The sequence below is a fragment of the Meriones unguiculatus genome, chromosome 14, assembly GCF_030254825.1.
Source record: "Meriones unguiculatus strain TT.TT164.6M chromosome 14, Bangor_MerUng_6.1, whole genome shotgun sequence".
Taxonomy (NCBI): Eukaryota; Metazoa; Chordata; class Mammalia; order Rodentia; family Muridae; genus Meriones; species Meriones unguiculatus.
In genome coordinates this window covers 46,261,228-46,287,710 of record NC_083361.1, presented here as the reverse complement: position 1 = coordinate 46,287,710, position 26,483 = coordinate 46,261,228, and the positions used below count along the sequence as shown (strand labels likewise).

The following is a 26,483-nucleotide window of genomic DNA, read 5'->3' as shown; positions in this document are numbered from 1 at the left end:
CAGTTAAGAACATTTGTTCTTGCAGTAGACCTAGTGTTCAATTCCCAGTACCCATGTGGCAGTTCACAAGTGCCTGTAACTCCAATTCCATAAGATAAAGCATCATCTTTTGGCCTCTGTGGATACTGCACACCAGTGCTGCATAGATAAACACTCAGGAAAAAAATGCCCCCACACATAACATAGTAAAAATAAATTTAAAATAATTTCACATGTGTCAAGATTTATTTCTGGGTTATCAATTCTCTTTCACTGGACAATGTGTCTGCCCTTATGATAAATGGTTTGTTTTGATTAACACAGTTCTGTAGAAAATATTAAAGCCACAAATGGTAAAGTCTCCATCTTTCTTCTTTTATTTCAGAAATTTGAAATCATTTGGGATTTTATAGGAAATTATAATAGGTGTTTCCATTTTTACAAATATTATGATATTCTGATACAACTTAAGCTGACTGTGAAGCTGGCTAGGGCAGTATTGTCCTCTTACACATTTCTTGAGCATCTTTTGGATATATGCCTAGGATTGGTATAGCAGGATCTTGAGGTAGCACTATTCCTAACTGTCTGAGAAAGTGCCAGATTGCCAGATTGATTTCCAAAGTGGTTGTAGGAGGTTTCATTCCCACCAGCAATGGAGGAGAGTTCCCCTTTCTCTACATCCTCTCCAGCATGTGTTGCTGCTTGAGTTTTTTTTTTTTCCCCATTCTGATGCATGTAAGGTGAAATATCAGGGTTGTTTTGATTTGCATTTCAATGATAACTAAGGACATTGAGCATTTCTTTAAGTGTTTCTCTGCCATTTGATATTCCTCTATTGAGAGTTCTGTTTACCTCTGTACCCCATTTTTAAATTAGATTACTTGATTAGATTAGATTAGATTAGATTAGATTAGATTATTTTAATTAGATTATTTGTTGCTGTTTGGCTTCTTGAGTTCTTTATATATTCTGGATATTAGCCCTGTGTTAGATATAAGGTTTGTTAAGATCCTTTCCCTATCTGTAGGCTTTTATTTTGTTCTTATGACAGTGTCCTTTGCTTTACAGAAGATTTTCAGTTTCATGAGGTTCCATTTATTGATGGATGGCACCCTTACAAGGCCACAATGAAAGACAATATAGACAGTCCTGATGATACCTGATAAGCTAGGGTCATATGGAAGCAGAGGAGGACCTCCCTTATCAGTGGACTAGGGAAGGGGAATGGGAAGAGAAAAAGAAAGGAGAGCAGGATTGAGAGGGGTTGAGAGAGGAGACTACAGCTGGGATACAAAGTGAATAAATTGTAATAAATAAAAAAATAAAAACACATTTCTATCCAAGACACAAGATATCCTTTCCAGTTATATTTTCTTCAAATTCTTTTAACCACATTTCATATTTTTTTTAGTATCCAAAATAGTCTGATTACATGATTAAAATGATCCTTATCCCTGTATACTGACAACATGTCTATATCCCTACCAATTAAGAAACTGAGACCGGAAGAATGAAATATTGAGGTCAGTCTGGGCCACCTGAGAACATGCTTTTAAAAAGCAAACATGAAAGTTGTGGTAGATCATACCAGTAGGATATGAAGAAGAGGCAGAGGTGGGCAGGATCACACAGAGTTCAGAGCAGCCTAAAAAATGCCTTTGAAGCTGAAGAAATGGCTCACCAGTCCTGATGATAACTGATAGACTAGGATCAGATGAAAGGGGAGGAGGACCTCCCGTATCAGTAGACTGGGGAAGGGGTATGGGAGGAGATGAGGAAGGGAGGGCGGGATTGAGAGGAGACTAGTGAGGAGGCTACATCTAGGAGAAAAAATGAATAAAACTGTAATTAATAAAACAATAAATTACCCAGCAGTGTATCAAAGCAGATACTGAGACTCATAACCAAACTTTGGGCAGAATGCAGGGTATCTTAGGAAAGAAGGGGGAAATAGTAAGACCTGGAGAGGACAGGAGCTCCATAAGGAGAACAACAGAACCAAAATATCTGGGCATGGTGGTCTTTTCTGAGACTGCTAATCCAACCAAGGACCATTCATAGATATAACCTAGAACCCCTGCTCAGAAGCAGCCCATGGCAAGCTCAGTATCCATGTGGGTTCCCTAGTAAGGGGAACAGGGACTGTCTCTGACATGAACTCAGTGGCTGGCTCTTTGACTTCCCCCCTCTGAAGGGGGAGCAGCCTTGCTAGGCCACAGAGGAACACAATGGAGCCAGTCCTGATGAGTCCTGATAAGCTAGGGTCAGATGGAAGGAGAGGAGGACCTCCCCTATCAGTGGACGTAGAGAGGTGCAGGGAGGAGATGAGGGAGAGAGGATGAAATTGGAAGGGAATGAAGGAGGGGACTACAGCTGGGGTGCAAAGTGAATAAACTATAATTAATATAAAAATAAAAAATTAATTAAAAATTGTAATAAATGATAATAATAAATAAAAATTTAAAAATGGAAAACTACTTAGTGTCTGCTTTGAAACACTGCTAGCTAGAGTCTTTCAGATGCCTTTTGCGGTAGACTCCTGTCATACATTCAATACACATCCCATTTGTCTTTCTAAATGAGGATTGATCATCTTCACCCGTGTCCACTTTCTTGATTATCTTCTTTAGGTGCGTAGATTTCATTATGTTTATCATATCTTGTAGGTCTATATAAGCGAGTATATACCATGTTTGTCTTTCTCCTTCTGGGATACTTCACTCAGAATGATCTTTTCTAGATCCCACCATTTGCCTGCAAATTTCTAACAGGATCTCAAGGGCAGGCTCTTTGACCTCCCCCCCCCCCCCCGCCAGGGGAGGAGCAGTCCTGTTAGGCCACAGAGGAGGACTTTGCAGCCAGCCCTGAAGATACCTGATAAAGCAGGGTCAAATGAAAGGGGAGGAGGTCCTCCCCTATCAGTGGACTTGGAAAGGGGCAGGAAGGAGACCAGGGAGGGAGTGTGGGGTTGGGGAGGGAATGAGGGAGTGGGATACAGCTGGGACACAGAGTTAACAAAATGTAACTAAAAAGAAAAATAAAATTAAAAAAAAATTAAAAATAGGAAAAAATAAATAATTTTAAAAAAGAATTATTTTTAAAAAAAGAGTACATACTGCTCTTACAGAAAACAGGAGTTCTCAACACCTGTGGGCAGCCCACAAGCATCTTTAATTCAAACTCCACGAGATCCAATGTCTCTAGATTTTTCAGATACCTGAATTCATGTGTGAGTACCCCCCTACATGTTTATACTTAATTATGCATAGTTTTTAAACCTCATTTTCAAAACTATGTTTTTATCTTGTTAGATTATGACCTTAATGGATCTGCTTTCTTACCTGCCTTTTAAGGCCATTCATTGTTACACAAAAGTACAGATTGTACCTGTTCGTTCTCTCCTCCACAGTTTTTCTGAATTCATTTTTTTGCTATAGTAGACTGGAATATTCATATAATCCTGTGGCTTTTATGCATCATCATGCTGTCTTTAAACAAGTATGTTTATACCTTTCTTTTCTACTCTCACATAAGTGACACTTGGGTATCTAATTCTTGATTTTAGGGAGAAATTTTTAGTCTTTCACCATTATGATCTTATGCATTTCCATACACAATTAAATCATCTAATAATGTTTACTTCTTGTACATTGCAATTTTTTTACTGTGAAAATGTGTTAAATTTGTTCATGTTTGGCCTGCTTGGATTGAAAAGATAGTGTGTTCTGTCTTCCCTTCTTTTTTTAGTGTGGTTATAACACTGAGTTTTATGTGAAATTATTTTTTACAATACTTTGCCACTTGATGAAGGCATATTGCTGGATTTAGAGTGTTACTATTTTATTGGTTTTTGCATAAGGACTCACAAGGGATGCTATTTCCTGACTCTTCCTGTAGCACTTTGCTCTGGCTTTGATTTGCTATAGCTGCACTGCTGGCCTCACACAACGCATGAGAGGTCAGGAAGCACTACAACCTCTTGGCATATTGAAAAAAAAAATTTGATTAACTAGTGTTAACTTTACTTTGCAGTGTTTGGTAAATTGGACCAGGGAAGCCATCCAATGTCGAACTTTAACTTTGAAAAGTGCATAGTCTCTTTTCTGCAAGATTCCATTTTCCTGTGTTTTATGTTTCTAAAAACTGCATGGTACTGGCATAGAAACAGAATGGTGGATCAATGGAACAGAACAGAAGACCCAGAAATAAACCCACACACTTATGGACACCTGATTTTTGACAAAGATGCCAAAACCATACAATGGAAAAAAGATAGCATCTTCAACAAATGGTGCTGGTCCAACTGGATGTTTACATGTAGAAAAATGAAAATAGATCCATACTTATCACCCTGCACAAAACTGAAGTCCAAGTGGATCAAAGTCCTCAACATAAAACCAGACACATTAAATCAGCTAGAAAAAAAAGGGGGGGAATACCCTAGAACTCATTGGTACAGGAGAAAACTTCCTGAACAGAACACCAACAGCACAGGCTCTAAGAGCAACAATCAATAAATGGGACCTCATGAAACTGAAAAGCTTCTGTAAAGCAGAGGACACCGTCATCAAAACAAAATGACTGCCTACAGATTGGGAAAGAATCATCACCAACCCTTTATCTGACAGAGGACTCATATCCAGTATATATAAAGAACTAAAGAAGATGAAAAGCAGCAATCCAAGTAATCCACTTAAAAAATGGGGAACAGAGCTAAACAGAGAACTCTCTGTACAGGAATATCAAATGGCAGAGAAGCACTTAAAGAAATGCTCAACCTCATTAGCCATTAGGGAAATGCAAATAAAAACAACCCTGAGATTTCACCTTACACCCATCAGAATGGCCAAGATCAAAACTCAAGTGACAACACATGCTGGAGAGGTTGTGGAAAAAGGGGAACCCTTCTCCACTGCTGGTGGGAAAATGTAAACTTATACAACCACTCTGGAAATCATTCTGGCGATTTCTCAGACAACTAGGAATAGCGCTTCCTCAAGATCGAGCCATACCACTCCTAGGTATATATCCAAAAAAGGTCAAGTACACAATGAGGACATTTGCTCAACCATGTTTGTAGCAGCTTTATTTGTAATAGCCAGAAGCTGGAAACAGCCCAGATGCCCCTCAACTGAAGAATGGATGCAGAAATTGTGGTATATCTATACAATGGAGTATTACTCAGCAATGAAAAATAAGGAAATCATGAAATTTGAAGGTAAATGGTGGGACCTGGAAAGGATCATCCTGAGTGAGTTGTCCCAGAAGTAAAAAGACACACATGGTATATACTCACTCATATAAACATACAACATAGAATAAACCCACTAAAATCTGTACATCTAAACAAACTAAGCAAAAGAAAGAACCCTAACTAAAATATTCAATCCCCATCCAGAAAGGCAAAGAGGATGGACATCAGAAGAAGAAAACAGGAAACAACCTAGGAACCTGCTACAGAGTGCCTCTGAAAGCCAGAAGAAGAAAACAGGAAACAAACTAGGAACCTGCCACAGAGGGCCTCTGAAAGCCTGTGCAGACTGTCAAAGCAGATGCTGAGCCTGATGGCCTACTGTCAGGCAGAGTGAATGGAATTTTATGTAAGAAGTGGGAAATAGTAAGAGCTGGAGAGGACAGGAACTCCACAAGGAGAGCAATAGAACAAGAAAATTTGAACACAGGGAACTTTCCAGAGACTCATACTCCAACCAAGGACTATTCATGGAGATAACCTAGAACCCTGACAATGCAGCCACTTCTGATGAGAACTGATAGACTAAGATCAGAAGGAAGAAGAGGAAGACCTCCCCTATCAGTGGACTTGGGGAGGGGCATGTATGCAGAAAAGGAGGGGAGGGGGGAGGGTGGGACTGAGAGGGGAGGAGGGAATACAAAATTATGGGGGAATACAAAATGAATAAAGTGTAATTAATAAAAGTTAAATAAAAAATTTAAAAAAAAGAATTGTTAATTTCATCCATTTTTTATAGCACACAAACTTTATTATGTTCCTTTCATTTGTAAATAATTATTATTGAGGCCCCATGTTTTAAAAATATCTGATTTTATTTATTTAAGTCTTTTGTTCTATTTTTGTCTTTTGTCTTGTCAATCTAGATAAAAGTTTGTCAATATGTTACAAAATACTCATTTTTGGTTCCATCCCATTGTATAAAAGGAAATTTGTGGTTTTAATAATCTTAAAATAAATTGAAAATACACATTTACAATTAGTGGATTACATGTGCTTTTATTCAGCAACAGTTTTTTTTCCCATCAACATTTAAGTTTAGACTTGACTTTCCATGTCTGACATGTTGCATGTGTGTCATCATTTTTGAAAAGCTCCCAACAGGGATGCCTGCAACGATCACACAGGGACTTTCGCTTCCTTACCTTTTACTGTAACACAAAAATTTGCATAAATACTGCACTAAGAAATCTAAACTCTCTGGTCTCACAGGGGAAAAAAATCTCCAGCTGGCCAGTACATGACAAAGAAAGTAAAAATGAAATTTTCTGGTATGATTCTGAAGCCATGAGGAGTGCACCCTCAGGAAAGGTTTTAGCTATTTCTGTGTATCATAACTGTACTTCTGCTCTAATATGCATCACTAATATTCTTTAGATTTTGGTAGCCTCCTCCCTATTTAAGTTCCTTAATGCCATTGATGTGAGAAGATTCATCTTTTCAGTGCATGGTCTAAAGGGACAAGTTACTCTCAGAACTTAGCACAGACATTTGATATGGTTGCTATCTCTCCTTTTTCCTTTGTGGCACTGTGCTTTCTACATTTTGTCTCTCTGGTGGTTAATATGTCCATGTTTGTTATAACTTCTGGGTGTCTCATTAAATCAATGCTTAGTATTTTGACTTTTGCTACAGTTCATGACTTAGAGATGGCTTTCAACACCATTACCTCACATCTTCTTTGGCTACCGTTCATATGGAACATGCATTTTCACTTTCAACTTAGATCTTGACTCATCATTCTTAAATGTCTGTGTAGGCCTGTGATTCTGGGTTACATTTTGTAGACAGTGTATAATTGGATCCTGATTTATTTCTAGACATTCTGCTCTGTCAGTCTCTACTTTTTCATTGGTTCAATCCATTTACACGTTAAAGTATTAATAATAAGAAAGGAGGAACTTCTACAGCAATGCCACTTGCTTTCTTTGTGTTTGGGAACTTTTTCTTCCCTCAATTCTTTATCTGGTTTATTCATTGTTTAGTGTATTTGTTAGCAGAACTTGATTTCCTGCTCATTTTCTTTGCAGCTATTTCACAGATACATTCTTTTTGGTTATCATGCATATTAAATTTAACATCCCAAATTTATAACAACATACTTTGTCCTAATACACAATCTTCAATTAGCTCTGTGTCCTGTATACTACCAACATTACAAACAGTGTCACTGAAAACTGAATGCCAATAATATCAATTTACCACTACCTATATGTGTATTTCCTTTGGGGGAAGAACAGTGAGACAAGCCTTTGCTATGTAACCAAAGCTAGCCTAGACCTTGCTACAACATAGTCCAGGCTTGTGATTTTCCTTCTGTCTAAAAAGTGACTGTGAATTTGTCATTTAAGTCAGGTAGAGTATAAAAGTTTGAAAGTGGAGTTACAAAAAGTTTAGTAATGCAAGTTTTCATTCACTAACACTGGACATCATCATAGTTTCATATGTTTTGTGTCAATGTACACCATCTTTTCCTTTAAATTTAAACATTTTAACACTTCCTTTAAAGCAGGTCTTTTAAACAGAAACAAACTGCCTTAGGATTTGCTCATCTTGGAGAATTTTTTTCTTTTCTGGAACAGGTTTTCTGTAACATTGACTGTCCTTGAATTCACTGTAGACCAGGCTGACCTCTAACTCAGAGATCTACCTGCTTCTGCCTCACCAGTGCTGGGATTAAAGGTAATGCATCACCACTGCCCAGATATTTTAATTCTTTCTAATTTTAAAGAGCTGTTTGTACATATAGCATTGCATGTTGACAGCATTTTTTCCTCACATATGTAATGTATTATCCAACTGGTTTTGCATCCATTATTTCTGGAGAAAAATGGGTGTGTAATCCTTTTTTTTAAATATGGAATACGGGTCCTTTTCTTTTGATGCTGTCAATATTGTCTATGTATTTAGTGTCTGAAATTTTAGTTATGATAGGTCTCAACATAGATCTTTCAGATATTATTGCCACTGGAATTCACTGGGAATCTTGGATTTGTACATTAATATCATCCATCAAATTGGTGATGCTTTCAGCCATTATTGCTTCAAATAGTCTCCCTCTCCCTTTCCCTGTTCCTCTCATCTCCCTTCTGTCCCACCACCCCTTCTCTCTCAACTTCTGGAACTCCTACAAATCTTGTTTTACTAATATATTTTCACAACTTTATTGAGCTTTGTTAACTTTTCTTCTTTAACCTTATTTTCTGTCCCTTAGATTCTGCAACTTTTGCTGTCAGATTTTCAAGTATCTGGACTCTTTCTTCTGTGAGTTCAAATCTATTGTTCATCACTCCTACTGAATTAGTCCATTGAATTATTATACTGATAGGGTTCAGAATTCCTCGTGTGTCTCTGTGTAATTTTTATTTTTTGGTTGATTGTTTTTTTTTTTTTTTTTTTTTTTTTTTTGCATTTCACTCACATATAGTCATGTACTTCCTCAGCTCTTTGCTCATCTTTCCTGTTACCTTTTCCATGGTATGTATGCTAAGATGAAGACTTTAAAGTTTTATTTGGCAGATTTAATGTCTCACTTTAGTCTAGTAACTGTCAATTCATGTTCCTTTTTTGAGGAAAATACATATTTTTTTTCTTTGTAAACCGTATGCTAGAAGTTAGGAATTTGATTACAGTAATGTGATAAATTAAAATGAGATCATGTCTTGTCTCAGCTTCTCTAGATCTTTGCAGAATGGTGATGCACTGGAGGACTCTGAAGCCTTACAGATAGGCTTGCTTTGTGCCAAGACATTAGTCCTAAACAAAAACTTACAATTACTCAAGACTTTTAGAACTATATGCCTTTCCTAGAGACATTTAAATTCTCTTATGTATATGATCATTTTTTCTAATTTGTTCATTTTTTCACCTTTTGCTTTGTGCTTTTTGTGGTTTATTTTATGTCCTTGATAAGGGCACCATGTGTCACTGTCATTTTGCAGCCTTTACAACCCTTGTCTACATTCCGAGTTACACAGGACAGAGCACTCATTGCTTCAGTCCTCTAGGTATTCTGCATAGAGTTCAAAATACAACTTGATAACTTAAAACAAAGGTCTTATCTCCTCCCTCTGATGTTAGTGAAGAACTAGAAAATAGGATGTGATACTCTCAAGTCCTCCTAAGGAACTGTTTAGGAACTAGAAAGCAAATACTGCCCAAATCTCCCCACTGAATACAGATTTTCTTGATCGTGTATTTGGGCTGTTGCTATGTTGCCTGGGCCACTTTTTCAGTGATTGTACAAAATTGCTTCAGTTCCCATGATTCTACAGGAAACAAGATCTTGGAACCTTTTTCCCTCCATTTCATCAGTGCCAATCTTTAACAGAACAATCTATACAAAGATAGGAGGGTGTTCATGAAAATAGAGCAGAAATTATCAAAGCTTAGACTATAAAAGTAAAATAAAATAGTATTTTACTCTGTAGCCTAGGTTGGCCTGTACATTATGGCAACACCACTGCTCCTGCCTTCTGAGTCTTGGAGTTAAAGGAGTGGTGTTATACTGCCTAAGCCTGGATTGAAATAAATAGTTTTAACACTGAAAAAAAAAATAACAAAGAATATAATAAAGCAATATGGTTGTAATAGGTAATATAATTAATTAAAATTCAAACCAAAATTATTTTTTTCTGAAAAACATGAATTCTCAGGACAGACAAGAAAATATGAAGAGACCATAAACATGATAGTGAAATTCAAAGTAGTATGCATTTAAAAAAAAAGAATATTCTGTTCAACAGGTTTTCACTCTAAACACATGGTTAACATGAACATTTAATGAAGAATTTTTTTCAATGCAGTTTAATCAGGAACCTTGAACAATCATCTGACCCTGGGGAAAGCCAGCCCACAGCTTAAATAGCCTCTGGGTAGCCAACCCAGGCATGCCACGTGGGCAATGCAGATAGGTCCACATACATGGAAGCAAGCCAGATCCTCAGCCTTAGCCAAATGTGGAATTGTTCGTGACAGAGAGCACTCACCATCGGGAAGGTGGAAGGCAGAAACCAGCTCCATCTTTAAGGCACAGCATTCCGCAGCTCTCTACAGTTCCCCCTTTTTGTTTTAGACGCATCAGGCAAGAGTAGAGGTCTGATCTCTGATATTAGAAATAAATTGGGACTTTGTACCGATGTTCATTTAGGTGTCATCCACCCAAAGAGCATATTTCTGTTTGCTCATTATTTGGTGGAATGTTTGGGAGGGATTAAGAGGTGTGGCCTTCTTGGAGGAGGTATGCTACTGGTGATGGGTTTAGAGGTTTCAAAACCCTAAGCCACTTCCAGTTAGCCCTTTCTCTCTGTCCTCCATTTGTGGACCAGGTTGAAAGCTCTCAACTACTGATCCAGCACTATGCCTGCCTGTATGCATGCCTGCCTGCTGGCCTGCCATTCTACCTGCCGTGATGATTGTCAACTTATCCTGTGAACTGTAAGCACCCATTAAACTCTTTCTTCTAAAAAAAAAGAATATTCTGAACAACTTTATAGAAGACATTTGAAAAACCAGATAAAATAGGCAAAGGTCCCAACACCAAAATTCCCACTCTGGGTAGCATGGCTGTTCCTAACGCTGGAGGAAAATAGACTTCATCATTTTAACATGTTGGGACAGATTTCTTGAGGCAGAAACTTTCAAAGGAAAATCTGATAAGCATTTAAGGATAAAATTAAATCTAATTTTGGTGCAAACATACAGAAAAAAAATCCCATATTTCAAGTTATGCTACAGAATTATAGTAATTAAAATAGGATGGTACTGGCCTAAAATAGACTCACAATCAGTGAAATAGAACTTAGGACCACGATTTAAGCCCACATTCCTAAAGCTACATATTTTTGACAAAGGGACCACAAATACACATGGAAGAAAAAATAAAACTAACCAACCAAAAATACCAGCACCTTCAAAAAAAAATGATACCGGCCAACCCAAATAGAAACATGTTGAACAACAAAATTGGATACTTCTTTATCTCCCATTCCTCACAAAACTCAACTCCAAATGGATCAAAGATCCAAAAAAAAAAAAAAAAGAAAAAGAAAAAGAAAAAAAGAATTCTAAAAACCTGAATCAGACAGAGGACAAAATAGAAAATTCAACTGAACTCCTTGTCACAGGAAAGAACTTCCTGAACAGGGCTCTGAAGTGCAAGCATCAAGACCTATAATTAGAAAATGGGACCTCATCAAGGTAAAAAGCCTCTATATAGCAAAAGCTACTAACACTCAAGCAAATCAGCAGCTTTCAGAATGAAGAAAAATAACTTTACCAGTTATACTTCCCGCAGAGAGTATAATCTAGATTACACAAGAAACATTCAAAACTCTGTACATCAAACAATCAAACAACCCAACTAAATAGAGTTCTCAAAGGATAAAATATAAGTGGCTGAGAAATATTTTTTAAAAAAATTCAACATCCTTATTGGTCAGAGACATCCAAATTAAAACTGTTTTGAGATTTCATCTTACCCCATACAGAATATTTAAGATCAAAACTACAAATGACAATATTATGTGCAGAAATGAGAACATTTACTGATAGTGAGAGTGCAGCTTGGTGAAGCCACAATAGGAATACACGATTCCTCAAAAAGCTAGACCACATGACCCAGCTCTGCTACTCTTCAGCAAATACCACAAGGACTCTATATCCTACTATAGAGATGACTGCTCATCCGTGTTTATGCTACTCTCATAGTAGATAAGAATTGAAAACAGTCTTCGGGTCCATCAGCTGATGAATGGCTGTCTGGTTGCTAATAAAAACAAACTTATGGAATTCTCTCTGGTAAATGGATAGACCTAGAAATAATCAGTCAGCAAAAGGTAAATTAGAGCCAGATAGACTAACCTCCAATGTTTTCTTTTATCTGTGGATATAAGCTTTGGATAGTCAGATATGTGCATCTCATTTGGAATACTCATAAATGCATGGAAATTGGTAAGGGCCAATGGGAGAGCTTTCAAGGGAGACATAACACAGTGATATAAAGAAGTAAAGTGATGATGGAACAGGAAAGATTAAAATGGTTTTGGGGTGGGAGTCAGGGTAAAGGAAAGAATATGGAGAGAGACAAATAACAGTAAAGCCCTTTGAAAATGTACAGAAAGTTACAGTTGTAGAAGCTTCCTAATACTCATACAAACACACACTCAAAGAGGTAAACTGGTGTTATATTAACAAGGCAACAATGAACTTACCAGAAAACAAAGGCTAACAAATAAAAGACCCAGTGATAGGAAAAGGTTCTAGCTTTTGGAGTTGCTGGTAGTCCTATAGATTTCAACATTACCTATCATTGCCAATGCTATTGATTACCCTTTATAACTTGTTCTTAATAATGAAAAACACCATATGCTTAAGTCATAGAACACAGAGAAATCAATCTGGTACTTTCCTAGAAGATTCATACCAACTGGATGACTTTCATAATACTAAAAGGGGCTATACACACTATCAAAGGATAAAAGTAATCAGGAATTTTCCCAATTGTGAACGCAGCAAGCTACAATAATGACTTCCCTGGCAAACTGTGCCTGCTGGGGCAGTAATGGCAAGAACATGGGATAAGACAACTACATTCTGATTGGATTTAAGGCCAGCTCACAAGAAGAAACTCTTGACTGGCACCACCATCAGAAGAAGAACCTGTGATCAAATAAGCCTTAGGCCACAGGGTTTTATTCTGCTAAATGGACATAGTATTAATCTGATTCCTAATGAGTTTTCCTTTTAACGATAGATTAAGGTTCCTCTTAACACTCATTAGAGAAGCTTCTTTTTACAGTAGATGGAGATTATTACAAAGACCCACAACTGATAAAGGTCCAGAAAATAAATGACAGCTGAACTCTTAGCTTTGAATGGACATCCATATCATACCCCTACTAGTACCAAAGGCTCAGGAATTATTGTGGAAGAGGAAAGATTGTAGAATCCAGAGGAAGTGGATAACTGCAATGAAACAGTGCTTTCTGAACACAGTAGGGCAGCTGCACACCAGACCAAATCTCATAGCTCTTTGATCACCTTCACATGAGGGGGGAGCAGCCTTACCAGTCCACAGAGGAAGACAATGAAACCACTCCTGATGAGACCTGATAGACTAGGATCAGATGGAAGGGGAGGAGGACCTCCCCTATTACTGGACTGGGAAGGGACATAAGAGAAGAAGAGGAAGGAAGGTGGGATTGAGAGGGGATAGGGAAGGGAGCTACAGTTTGGGATACAAAGCGAGTAAACTGTAATTAATAAAACTAAAACTTTTTTTTTAAGAGGAGAGATGGCAATGAAGTTTCACCACTATCGGGGGGCTATTGCCAACTGTTAGCTTCTGGGAGAGGGAGAATCAGTTTTCCTCAAGAGTGTAGCCCTGATAGATTGACCATGTCCCAGTGGGAGGTCAAACAACTAAGGATACATGGGCAGCACAAATTGGATTTATTATTATTTTTTTGAAATTCAAGACATTTATGCACCAAATACAGGGCACTGCTAGAGCTAATCATAGATAATAACATAAGTCCAATCAACTGAACAGATATCAGCTGACCACATGCTTGGACACAAAGCAAGTCTCAACAGATACATGGAAACTTGAAATATCCCCCCCCACACATATTTTTTTTAAAGACATAAAGTTGGTTGTGTATATGGAAGAGGGATAGATTTGGGAGAAGTTTCAGGAACAACTAGATATGATCAAAATGCATTGTGCAAAATTCTCAATTAATGAATAAAAATCTGCCCCAAATATTTCCACATGAAGGATATATTTACATACAAATATTTAAAGGAAACTTCATATAAATAGATAGCCTTATATCATAGACCCTATTACAGAGCATGCAGAAAGAGAAATCTTGATTCATAATAACAAAACACAAAAAATCAAAAAACATATGTAGTGCACTGGCATATTTAGTAGAATATGACACTTATGTGCGACACACACACACAGCTTCTACATAGCAGTTGTCACACTACTGTCTCTCTAAGGATGACTATCATGAAAATCGAGAAGTATTGGCTAGGATGGGAAGACAAGAATACCCTGTGCTCTGTTGGTTGGAATATGAGTTAGCAAAGCCATTATAGAATGTGTTATGGAGGGTTTTAAGTCACTAAAATAATAGTAACAAAACAAATGAACTACCAAGTCCCTACTTACACAAACAATTTTAAATCAGTTTGTCAAAGAGGTATCTACACTCCCATACATGTGCAACATTGTTCACAACTGTGAAGTTATGAAATCTACCAAACTACCATTAGCCACATTAACAGAGAAGAAAGCATGGCATAAACATCACAACACTGTCTAGTTAACAACAAAGCTTCTGTCCTTTGTGGCATCCGGGATGTAACTATAAAACATTCTGACATCAAATACGCCAGGCAGAGAAAAACAGGTATGCTGTATTTAGCAAATAACCCAATCAAACTCAAAAATAGATAGCAGAATGGGGTTAGAAAAGACTGGGAGAAGAAGGAAGGAGATGATAACTGTCAAATTATATGAAATATCAAAAAGGAAAATTATTTTTCAGATCCATTACACAGCATGGAGAACAAGTATACTGTATATTTTTAAATTGCTGGTTATAAATTCCTAAAAGGAAATTTCAAGCATATTCACCACAGAGGAGATTAAATATTTAAGAAGAAATGTGATACCTGGTTTGATTCAATCATTCCACACTGCATACATTAATCATAACATCATTTTACAATAAATACATGCAATTATAAATTGTTAATATATAATAAAAATAAACATTTAACAGTGAATCAAGATAGAAAATTAATACGTAACAGGCACATAAAAATGGCCATATAAACACAGCCTGAAGTGTTAATATCTAATTCTGACATTTAAGAAAGTGCTCTACAATTGATGATCATATTAATAGTGTTAAATACAAATGTTGCAAACTGGTGCATGTTTCATTTGGTATACTTCAATGTATATCACAATTTCTAGAAAGTATTTAATAGACTCTCTCACACACACACACACCTCCCTATCTGGGAAGAATACATACTAGTTACCCTAAACATGAAGTACCATCATCTTGATGATGGGCATACACGACACCTATGTCACAGGAGAATGAGCTGGTGCTGTACACTGTCAGATCATCATTGCTCTGGAAATCAAAATCAGTGCAATGGAGCAGGCAAAAGATATAAGGAAAAAAACTATTTTAAATGAAGAAAAATTCAGTACAGAAAACAATGTCAGTTTAAAACTAAAATGTTTGGGAGGGTTAACCAAATTTGTGGGAGGAAAAAGAGATTAGAATGGTTGGATAGTTTGGGGTATTGTGTTAATTTGAGTGAGAAGTATCTTCCATAGCTCATGCATTTGATACTTAGTGCACAGTTTGATGGTATTGAGGTGGATATGGAACCTTTGGAAAGTGTGGCTTTGCTGTAAGAATTATGTCATTGAGGGCAGGCAGCCTGACCCCTACTTCCAGTTTCATCGCTTTACTTTATATTTGTGACTAATGATGTAATCTCTCATCTTTCTGCTCTTGGATACCTGCCTCCATGCCCCCTCTGCTACTATAGCCTCTCACTCTGGAACTGTAAGCCAAAATATGACTATATGACTCTTTCAGTTATAGCGTTTTACCACAACAATAAAAAGTCACAAATACATTGAATGGCTTTGGCTTCTTTGTCAAAAATCAAGTATTCATTGGTGTGTGGGTTTATTTCTGGGTCTTTTATTCAGTTCCATTGATCCACCTTTCTGCTTCTATGCCAATACCATGCAGTTTTTATTACTATTGTTCTGTAGTACAGCTTGAGATCAGGGATGTAGATATCTCCAGATGATCTGTTGTTGAACAAGATTGTTTTGGAAATTCTGGATTTCTTATTTTTCCATATGAAGTAGATAATTTTTCTTTCAAGGTCTGTAAAGAATTGTGTTGGTATTTGGATGGGAATTGCATTGAATCTGTAGATTGCTTTTGACAGAATGGCCATTTTCACTAAGTTAATCCTACCAATCCATGAGCATGGGAGATCTTTCCATCTTCTGATATCTTCTTCAATTTCTTTCTTCAGAGACTTGAAGTTTTTTTCAAACAGGTCTTTCACCTGCTTGTTTAGAGTCACCCCAAGGTACTTTATGTTACTAGTGGTTATTGTGAAGGGTGTTGTTTCCCTGATTTCTTTCTTAGCCATCTTCAACAAATGGTACTGGTCCAACTGGATGTCTACATGCAGAAAAATGAAAATAGATCCATATTTATCACCCTGAACAAAAGCTAAAGTCCAAGTGGATCAAAGACCTCAACATAAAACCAGATACACTAAATCGGTTAGAAGAAAAAGTGGGGAAGAACCTAGAAGTCATTGGCACAGGAGACAACTTCCTGAACAGAATACCAATAGCACAGGCTCTAAGAGCAACAATCAATAAATAGGACTTCATGAAGCTGAAAAGCTTCTGTAAAGCAAAGGACACTGTTGTCAGAACAAAACGACAGCCTACGGACTGGGAAAGGATCTTCACCAACCCTATATCTGACAGAGGGCTGATATCCAGAATACATAAAGAACTAAAGAAGTTAAAAGGCAATAAATCAAGCAATCTAATTAAAAAATGGGGAACAGAGCTAAACAGAGAATTCTCTGTAGAATATAGAATGGCAGAGAAACACTTAAAGAGATGCTCAACATCCTTATCCATCAGAGAGATGCAAATCAAAACAACCCTGAGATTTCACCTTACACCCATCAGAATGGCTAAGATCAAAAACTCAAATAACCACACATGCTGGAGAGATTGTGGAGAAAGGAGAACCCTCTTCCATTGTTGGTGGGAATGTAAACTTGTACAACCACTTTGGAAATAAATCTGGTGCTTTCTCAGACCATTAGAAATGCTCCTTCCTCAAGATCCAGCTATATCACTCCTAGGCATATATTCAAAAGATGCTTAAGTACACAACAGAGACATTTGCTAAACCATGTTTGTTGCAGCTTTATTTGTAATAGCCAGAACCTAATAAACAACCCAGATGTCCATCAATGGAATAATGGAAACAGAAATTGTGGTATACGTTTACACAATGAAATACTACTCAGCAATTAAAAACAAGGAAATCATGAAATTTGCAGGCAAATGGTGGGATCTAGAAAAGATCATCGTGAGTGAAGTATCCCAGGAGCACAAAGACACACAGGGTATATACTCACTCATAAGTAAGTACTAGACCTATAAGATAGGATAAAAATACTAAAATCTTTACACCTAAAGAAGATAAACAAGAAAGAGGATCTGGGGTAAAATGATCAATCCTCACTTAGAAAGACAAATGGGATGGACATTGGAAATAAGAGAAAACAAGCAACAGGAGAGGAGCCTACCACAGAGGGCCTCTGAAAGACTCTACCTAGCAGTGTATCAAAGCAGATGCTGAGATTCATAACCAAAACTTCGTCAGAGTGCAGGAATCATATGAAAGAAGGGGGAGTTAGTATGACCTGGAGAGGATAGGAGCTCCACAAGGACCAAATGTATCAGGGAACAGGGGTCTTTTATGAGACTGTTTCTCCAACCAAGGCCCATATATGGTTATAACCTAGAATCTCTGCTCATATGTAGCCCTTGGCAGCTCAGTATCCAAGTGGGTTTCTAGTAAGCAGAACAGGGAATATTTCTGACCATTGATAGGACCTCCCCTATCAATGGACTTGGAAAGGCACAGGGAGGAGATGAGGGTGGGTGCTACAGCTGGCATACAAAGTAAATAACCTGTGATTAATATAAAAAAATAGAAATTATTTTAATAAAGTCACTAATACAAAAATTGGTACTAAAGACGTGCTCTTGTAAAGAACCTGACCATTTGAATTTTGGGGAGGAATGTGGAAGACTTTGAAACCTTGAACTAGAAAGCCATGAGCAGAGTTTAATGGGCCATTCCTTTTAGAGCCTATAAGGCAGTAATGCTGAAAGAAATATGGAAGGTAGAGGTTTCAAATTTCACTATTAGTAACTGGGCTCGAGAAAAGTCATGGAATATTTTGAAAAGTGATGTGGATGCTTTCTGCCCTTGTCCTAAAACCTTGCCCAAGGTTATACTAAAAATATTGGGTCCTTTCTTTTTTTATGTATTTTTGTCAGCATCAGCATAATGTTGATTCTGTGAATTGATTATTACTGATAACTCTTATGCAGATATATAATAAAAAAGAGCAAGTGAGACAGAAGAAATACAAAATGTAACTTAGAGAGAAAAAGAGCACAAGGGAGCTTAATGTTACAGCCAATGCACATGCCAAAAGAGAGGCTGAAACATTAAAACGATAAGGACCATAAAGAAACAACCTTCTTGGCTGTACTAGAACAATGAGAATTGTACCCTTAGGTCAAAATATTACTATTTAAGCTTCCAAATTGTGAAAGAAAAAGCCTGAAGACTTTCAGCTCCAAGAAACTATACACAGAAGAATCAGTTAATACAGTCCAAAGTGGGAAGAGTTCATCCCAAGATGGCTGACAAACTTGTCAGTGCAATCCTCATAGTACTGGTTTTGGAAGCATAAAAGATGCAAGAATGAGGGGATCATAGATGCTTCCCAAACTCTTCAGAGAGCTGCTGAAGCTGCATGGTGTGGCACAGAATACTAAAAACAAGGCCATGAAAAGCATTGCATAAAGCTGTGACATGAAGCTGGGCTCAGGGGAGACCAAACATGTTGGACCCAATATCTCTAGGAGACCAGGTATTTTCTGGAGTACATAGATAACTGGAGTGAAGGACCATAAAAAATACAATTTCGAAATAAGAAGCTAGGTCAATTATAAGACTAAATTTGGATCTTTTGAAACTCATTCTTGGTTGATTTAATACTTCACTCAAATCTTTAGCCATAGGAATGGTTCCATTAACAATTTTCAGTGGTTTTTTTTAACAGCATGTAGGAACATTACAATGTATTGTCCAAAATATTTTCGTATTTCCCGTAAAATATGCTAACTTGCTTTTAGGACCATCATTCAAACTCAAGTGCGTTATATGGCAAGTGACATTATATTTGTAACGTCCTTATCAACACCTAGCACAAACAAACACCCAATGTTTAATGGATCAAATAAAGGTATTTAATGGCAAAAAAGGACCCAATAATTCCAAAGAAGTTAGAGAACACTGAGATGGAAGATGATCTACCTTCTGACAGATGGCATGAAAAAGTAGAGAAGGTGTCAGATGTACAGGGACAGCTGAGGGTTCCTGAGTCCAGGAGCCCTAGGTATCCTTACTGATACCTTGAAAGGCATGCCTGCCCAAAGAAAGGTGCATGCCATGTCAGGATAGCACTGTGCCACATTCAAAGATCCCCTAAGATCATAGCTTTCTGAGCCTATGCTAGAGGCTCAGTCTGCTGTTGTGGTCAGCTGTGTCCAAGTTACTGACAATTAAAGAGCTCATGCAAAGCTTGAGCTCAAGCACTGGAATAGCTGAGAGAAACAATCCCCAGTGCCAGTATCTTTCATTAGCCGTAGAGCATGCCTGTTCTCAAGAAGTCATGGACCACTCCATCAGCAGAGTGAAAGATCAATGCTTTCCCAGAATGTGATTTATCTGACGTACTAGTGTATGTCACTTCTGGTTTATAGCCAAAGATCTTTATCTTTTACAGAAAATGCAGAAGCTTTCTTGATGCTAGTGTGCCATGGTCTATATGTGGATGAGAAGAAACCCAGAGACACGAAGTAGTGACTGACCACTAATGTGGGCATCAGCTGTAGAGACAGGGTGAAGTACAAGCCCAATGTCCCACAGGGGAGAAATTCAACTGCAAGTCTAAGGAGCGGTCAGTCCGACTCACACTCACAGCCAGGAGGAAACTGCCTCCTGCTGGGTGGGACTTCCACAGCAGCACCTCCTGAATGGAAGGACAGCAAAACCTATGGGTTTGGCTGGTATGTCTCTATCGTCCATTCCCACATACAGTACAGACACCACTGGGTCAATTTCAGCTTTCTGATGTTTCTGTGTAAAGGGAAAAGGCATTCAGAAGAGAACCAACTTTGGGTGTTGAATTCTGCTCTTTTCCCAGGTGCTTCTGTTATATTGTTGGAGATCAGCAGAAATCCACAGCTTCCAGACAGAGACAACCAAGATGTATAGTGTATTACCCCACTGAGCACTGACATGATGTAGGCTAGGTAGATTCTATGCATTGTGATTACAATGTGTTCAGCTTTAGATGAGTTAATAAACAAACAACAATTCTATAAATTAAAGAGCAAGGGCTGAGGATAGTATGGAGTTCAAAAGAGAACTCGTGCCTTACTTTTACAGAGAAACTTTATATGTGTTTCTATATGAAAGACTGGAATATATTTCATAGATTAGACCAGGATGAATAAATGTATATGTGAACTTTTAAAAATAATCAGTACCTTTGATTACTAATAGCTTTTTTCAAAAGCTCAAGTTAAACTTTATGAAGATATAATGTTTTGAGTATCAGGATAGAAATTTGTAGACTAGCAAAATTCTAAAAAATCAGATGACGCAGTGCAGAGGTTGTATACATAGGATATGCCAGTCTGCACTTATGGTGATTTGTGTAGGTCCAGAGAAATCTGAAGAACTGTTGCAGAAATAGAGGCTCTCAATAAATATTTGAAAAGCAGGTGGCAACTGTTTTCAGGGGGAAAAATGGGCTACATTGGAAGCTGCTTCCTGATTGCAGTAACTGGTCGAAACTCAACCAAGAAGATTATTTTTAAATGGCTGTGCAAAGGCCATTACAAAAGGGACCCCAGACTTATTACTGCATTACTATTTAATTTTGATGCCAAGTGTGAGCTAAAGTTACAATGTTTTTTTTTTTAAAGTATTTTCTTGTTGGTTTCTTTTTTTTTTTCTTTCTTTTCATTTTTCACTCTTACCCATTGTTTGGCACTAAATTTAACACCAAAGAATGAAATATGTAAATGTATTATAGCACTTGCATGTGTATCATATAACTCTATTTCCATTCCTGAAAGTTAAAGTCCATTGACTTTAATAATGGCAAATTGATTTGCTGCACTTCTGGCAAGAAAATAAAACTGTAGGGCCAGCAGTACAACTCTGGGTAAAGATATTAGCACCAAGCCTGACAATTCTGGTATTCTGGTTGTCTTGGAACTCACTCTAGACCAGGCTAGCCTCACCTGCCTCTTCCTCTGCCTGTGGAGTACTGGGATTACAGGCTTGCATCACCACCACCCAGCAAAAATAAATAAACACTAAACATAAATAAATAAATAAATAAATAAATAAATAAATAAATGAAAGTTAAAATGAAGAGAACCCAAAGAGCATGTTTTCAATTAAAAAACTCTAAACGTCAGAGACTAATTTTAGTTGATATTTGCTCCCAGCTTCCTTCCATTACACACATGTACATACACATGCACACACACAGATACACACAAGTACCTACACTCCTGTACACACATATAGACAAAGGCATGACACACACACATACTGCCAGCCTCTGCTTTGATGATGGAAGTACACAAGCAGGTACATGGCTTTCCATTTAATGTCCCAAGATGCCTTAGTTCTCCAACGTACTCTCAGAACCTCTTACACTGAAGCCAAATATCTCATTGTGAAAATGTTAAACCTGACCACAGAAACATCAGGCTACACTTTTTTGAAGCATCACCACACTTTTATTGACATATGACATTTAGAAAGGTCTGGTTTGGCAGAAATTCCACTTTTGCTCCAATACTGTGGTTTGTAAAAGAGGGGTTCAGCATTTTCTAGGGACGGCAACGTTAAGCATTTTTTTCCACTCACATAGAGGCTCTGCAAGTCACAGGATGTAGATTTCAACACCTTTTGTTTGGGTATTCATTTTCAGCTATTGGAGTCTTCTAAAAAAAGGTGTGGACTTAAAACTTGAAACAGTTTTTTTTTTTTTCCTCCGAGAAACCCACAAAGTTTCTGTTCAAAACTTTGGGCTTCTCCTAGAAGGCAGGGACACTTCTAGGTCAGGGCATCAAGAGAGTTAGACATGCACATACACACTTCTATACCAAACAATGTCACAGAACCAAAATTAGTGTAAAATCCATGTGAAGACCAAGAACTTAAGAAGAGCATTCAGGAAAGTTATAATAGGCAATTATTAAGCTGCAGAATGGAGCACCACAAGAAGGCCAGGTCATTTTCTAATAAGCAGGGAAGTCCTGGACCTCCTCTGTGCAACTCAGGAAGCAGCTTGGTTTTCAGGTGAGGAACTACATCGTAAGGCCTGGAGAGAACTCTATCTCCCATTGAAGCCTCTAGCTCAGTCTCTCCATAAATCTCAGTGGCACTGGCTCCACAGAGTACCGCTGAGGCTGTACCTTAAATCTGCTCTGTAGATATTTTTTAAGCTGTGCAGCTAGCTTTGAAAAAAAAAAAAAAACTATTAAAGCTTCTCAAGTGACAGGACAATATTAACTACAGGTCTTTGTTGCTCTGATATGGGAATCTGTGTTCTTAGATATGGCAACCCAATTATATACAAATTATCCAATAGGCTACTTTGCAACTTTTGGTGACTATTTATAGTAACAGTGATGCCCCAAATCTTAAGAGTGATGAGATTTCTTTTTCTGCAAAGCTCAGAATATTTCACGGATATTTACCAATTAATTTAAGGACATGGTCTCACTTACTATAATCATCTCAACAAGAAACTCAATGCCAGTGCACTACATAGCTTCAAAACTGGCCCTGCAGAGCAGACAGACCTGAGCCCATACAGCAGCCCTGCAGAGCAGACAGACCTGAGCCCATACAGCACTGTCCCATCAGGGTGGAGGCGGATCATGCGGTTTTTCACTGTCACTCCGTGCACAAATGACTTTTTGTCATTTAAGAAATATGTGTCGGGCACCCAGAGCTGGTCAGCCACTCGATTGTCAAGCGTGAGGTTGAGAGGGATCCCAGAATAGGCGAGCCTTTTATCTCTCCAATATTGTTGAAAATACATAGTTAAGGTATAATCCTGGGGGGGAGAGAAAGAAAAGAAAGAAAATTAGTTTGTGTTCAACAGAGGTGTGACACTGGCATGCAATGACAAATCCAGGCTGAATCTCACACCCTGTAATGGGCAGAAAGAGCAGTGCTCCCTTAGGAATAAAAACACCGAGTTTAATAAGCACAATATATGAAATGATGCATGGCCCATATATAAAATTTTACTTAACTTAGTTAAAGGAACCAGACTGGTGGTTGATTTTGTTGAGGCAACCAAACAGAAATAAGAAATAAGAAAGCATTATTTTAAAATCAGATGACTAGCAGGAACCTTGGTTTACTTTCTAGGTACATGCTTTCCCACCAAGCAGACAGCATTGGAATCAAGTACCATGGATGAACTCTATCTATAAAGTCGAAACTCTTTTCTGCACTTGCAAAGGCTATTAATGCAGGCATTCCAGAAACACCCACTGGAGATGAAGTGCCCTGTAGGAGGGCTCTGTGTCCCAACATTCACATGGTTTCTTCCTTCCTTCCTTCCTTCCTTCCTTCCTTCCTTCCTTCCTTCCTTCCTTCCTTTCTTTCTTTCTTTCTTTCTTTCTTTCTTTCTTTCTTTCTTTCTTTCTTTCTCCGTTCACCCTGACTATACTACATTAACTGGGAAATAAACTCATGATGACATAGAGAATATGGTAACCTGAAGCTAGAGCAGGACATGGGAGAAGGACACTACTTCACTGCCGCATACAACCAAGAAAATCAACAAATCCCCACCCAGGGAGCCACAAACTTATTTTTGGCTTTTTGTTGTTATGGGCAAAACAGTTAACTGGGGTGCGGTGGGAGAGCACAAAGACTGAACATAGAAAATCGTGTGTGTGTGTGTGTGTGTGTGTGTGTGTGTGTGAGAGAGAGAGAGAGAGAGAGAGAGAGAGAGATGCTTAAAAATGATAAAGCACAGATGCCAACCTGTCCTCTTCAGATGTGCCCAGCAAGAGGTTGCAAGAAAACTCACACATGCTAACCAACTCTAAACAAAACATAAATTCTGGATTGGAGGTACAGTTCAGGGTTAAAATGCATTCCTAGATTGTGTGTGGCGCCAGCATAACAAATGGGCCTTTCAAAGCCATAGGGCACAGAAAAAGCAGAGGAGAAATGAAAGAGGGCAAACTCGTGTGCTAGAGTCTTCACAAAGATTTTATTGTAATTTTAATGATGATGACATACCTGAGAAATAGATTTTTTTTACAGGAACATCCAGGAATAGAGCTTTGAGCCTAGTATGTCCTATACAGATGTTCACTTCCATTCTAACTACAAGCTAAAGATTTTCATGGAAAAGATGTCATAGGTCTCAGGAAGCTACCTAAGAGGAAGAGAGCATGACAAACCTGGGACTTGCTGATTTACTAATTACATATTACAAGTGTGTGGACTGAGCAGCAAAACTGGATCCCACACAAGTGGCTGAGAAGTCTGGAATGGGAGCATCATGCAGTAAAAGCCAGCATAGTTTCATGTGTCAGGGTGACTACCAAGTACATTAAACCATGTGGCTTAGTTTTTGTATGCTTTGACATCTGGAACACCTCTGAGCTGGGGGAGCTGCCCTCCCAGCATTATCCATTTACTACAGAGGGACAACCACGAGAGCTAGCATGACGATTAGCACACACTTTATATCCAAGACAACAGATCCAGAACCCACACCATAACACTTTCTTTTTGGAGACTGGACATAGCAACCAAGGATTCTCAATGGTTAGTGGCCTCAGTTTAGGTACCAAAATGACTAGAGAAAAAAAGTCTCTATGGTTAGGAGCCTTGCAATCACTTAAATTAGATAACTCTGAGATGTTTACCTTAACTGTTCTTTTTCTGAACACCCCAATAAAAACCTTTATTTAGAGGTGACAGTTTCTTTCTACCACTTGACTCATGTTGGCAACATGTGTCCATGTTGTTCCCCCATGGTGTGGTGTGTCCCTCCTTTTGTGACTCTTTCTCTGGCTGCCATCTCCTAATATGCTGGCCTCTCCATACCTGAGCATCTTGTGATGGAAAATATTGAATATATATTTATGAATATATATTTATTTATGAATATATATTTATAAATATATATATTCATAAATTTGGGTGGAGGTAGAAGGCAAATCATGGAGGAGATAAAGGAAGAATGTGGATAAATCAAAACACATAGTATGCAGGTATGAAATGTTCAATGAATTAATAAACATATTATGTTTAAATACAAAATGAAGTAGGGACATTGCTCTCAGGTACCAGTCCTGGAACAGGAAAATCCACCAGTCCCCAAACTCTCCCAAGCTTGAAATCCTCACTGTGGAAACCTCTGCCCTAGAATGTTCCAACCCCGAAGAATTCCTATATAAAGGCTGTGTCTACTCAGTTCCCTGCTGCCCTCTCTGGGGAGCAGGCGCAGCCAACCCTGGATTCATCACTCCACACCCTGGACCCTCCCAATAAATCTCCTTTATCTCCTTTATGAGATTTGCTGCCTGGTGTGACTCTGTCATTGGAAAAAGCTAGGATACAATGAAGAGAAAAAGGGAAGAAAGGGAGAAGAGCAGAAAAGCTGAAGCTCCTGATTTCCTTAGCTCAGCTGTGAATATCCTACCATAAAAGCTGCAATGCCTCTGCTGAAGAGGCCTCCTCTCAGAACTGTGTGGTTCCTCGGCTTCCATGTCTCAAGATACCCATTCTTTGGGATACCATTTCCCCCTCTCAGAGCTGTGTGGTTTGTGGGCTCCCGAGTCCCAGGGCACCGTCCCATCTGAGCAAGAAGACTAACACAGGGTTTGTCTGAACAGCTAACAGAAACCAATGTAACTATGGTCCAAGCAAGCCAGGTTATATTTCAAGCTGACAGGAGAATCTGGCAGGTAGTTAGTGGAAGTAGTACTAGTTATAGACAAGAAAAATGAAAGAATGAAATCAATCAGAGGATTGACCTCTTGCAGGAGCAAATTGATACCCTATGGCAAATCGCTCAACCTGGCTGTCAATGAAAGTATGCTGGACTTTGTGTCACTAGCATACAACATGAGAATTTTTCCTGTGCTGCAAATCTGTCTAAACAATTGTCTAGCTATATTTTAGGTAATTGGACTGGAGAATTCGATACTACGATGGAGCAGCTGAGAGTGGCCATTGTCACAGTAAATTCTACCAGAGTGGACGCAGGACTAGCCACAGGATTATCAACA

General features: G+C 38.2%; 1 protein-coding gene across 4 annotated transcripts in view; it reads right to left on the bottom strand.

Moving 5' to 3' along the window:
* Gabrb3 (gamma-aminobutyric acid type A receptor subunit beta3) overlaps positions 1–26,483 on the bottom strand; it is a 265,056-nt gene that overhangs the window by 48,485 nt on the left and 190,088 nt on the right. For 2 of the 4 annotated variants that reach the window (XM_060367239.1, XM_060367238.1), the window contains exon 4: positions 23,019–23,275. In XM_060367239.1, the coding sequence (XP_060223222.1) occupies positions 23,019–23,275 (257 nt within the window). The remainder of the gene's footprint in view (positions 1–23,018; positions 23,276–26,483) is intronic. The other 2 variants (XM_060367240.1, XM_021648683.2) reach the window with 1 other exon arrangement.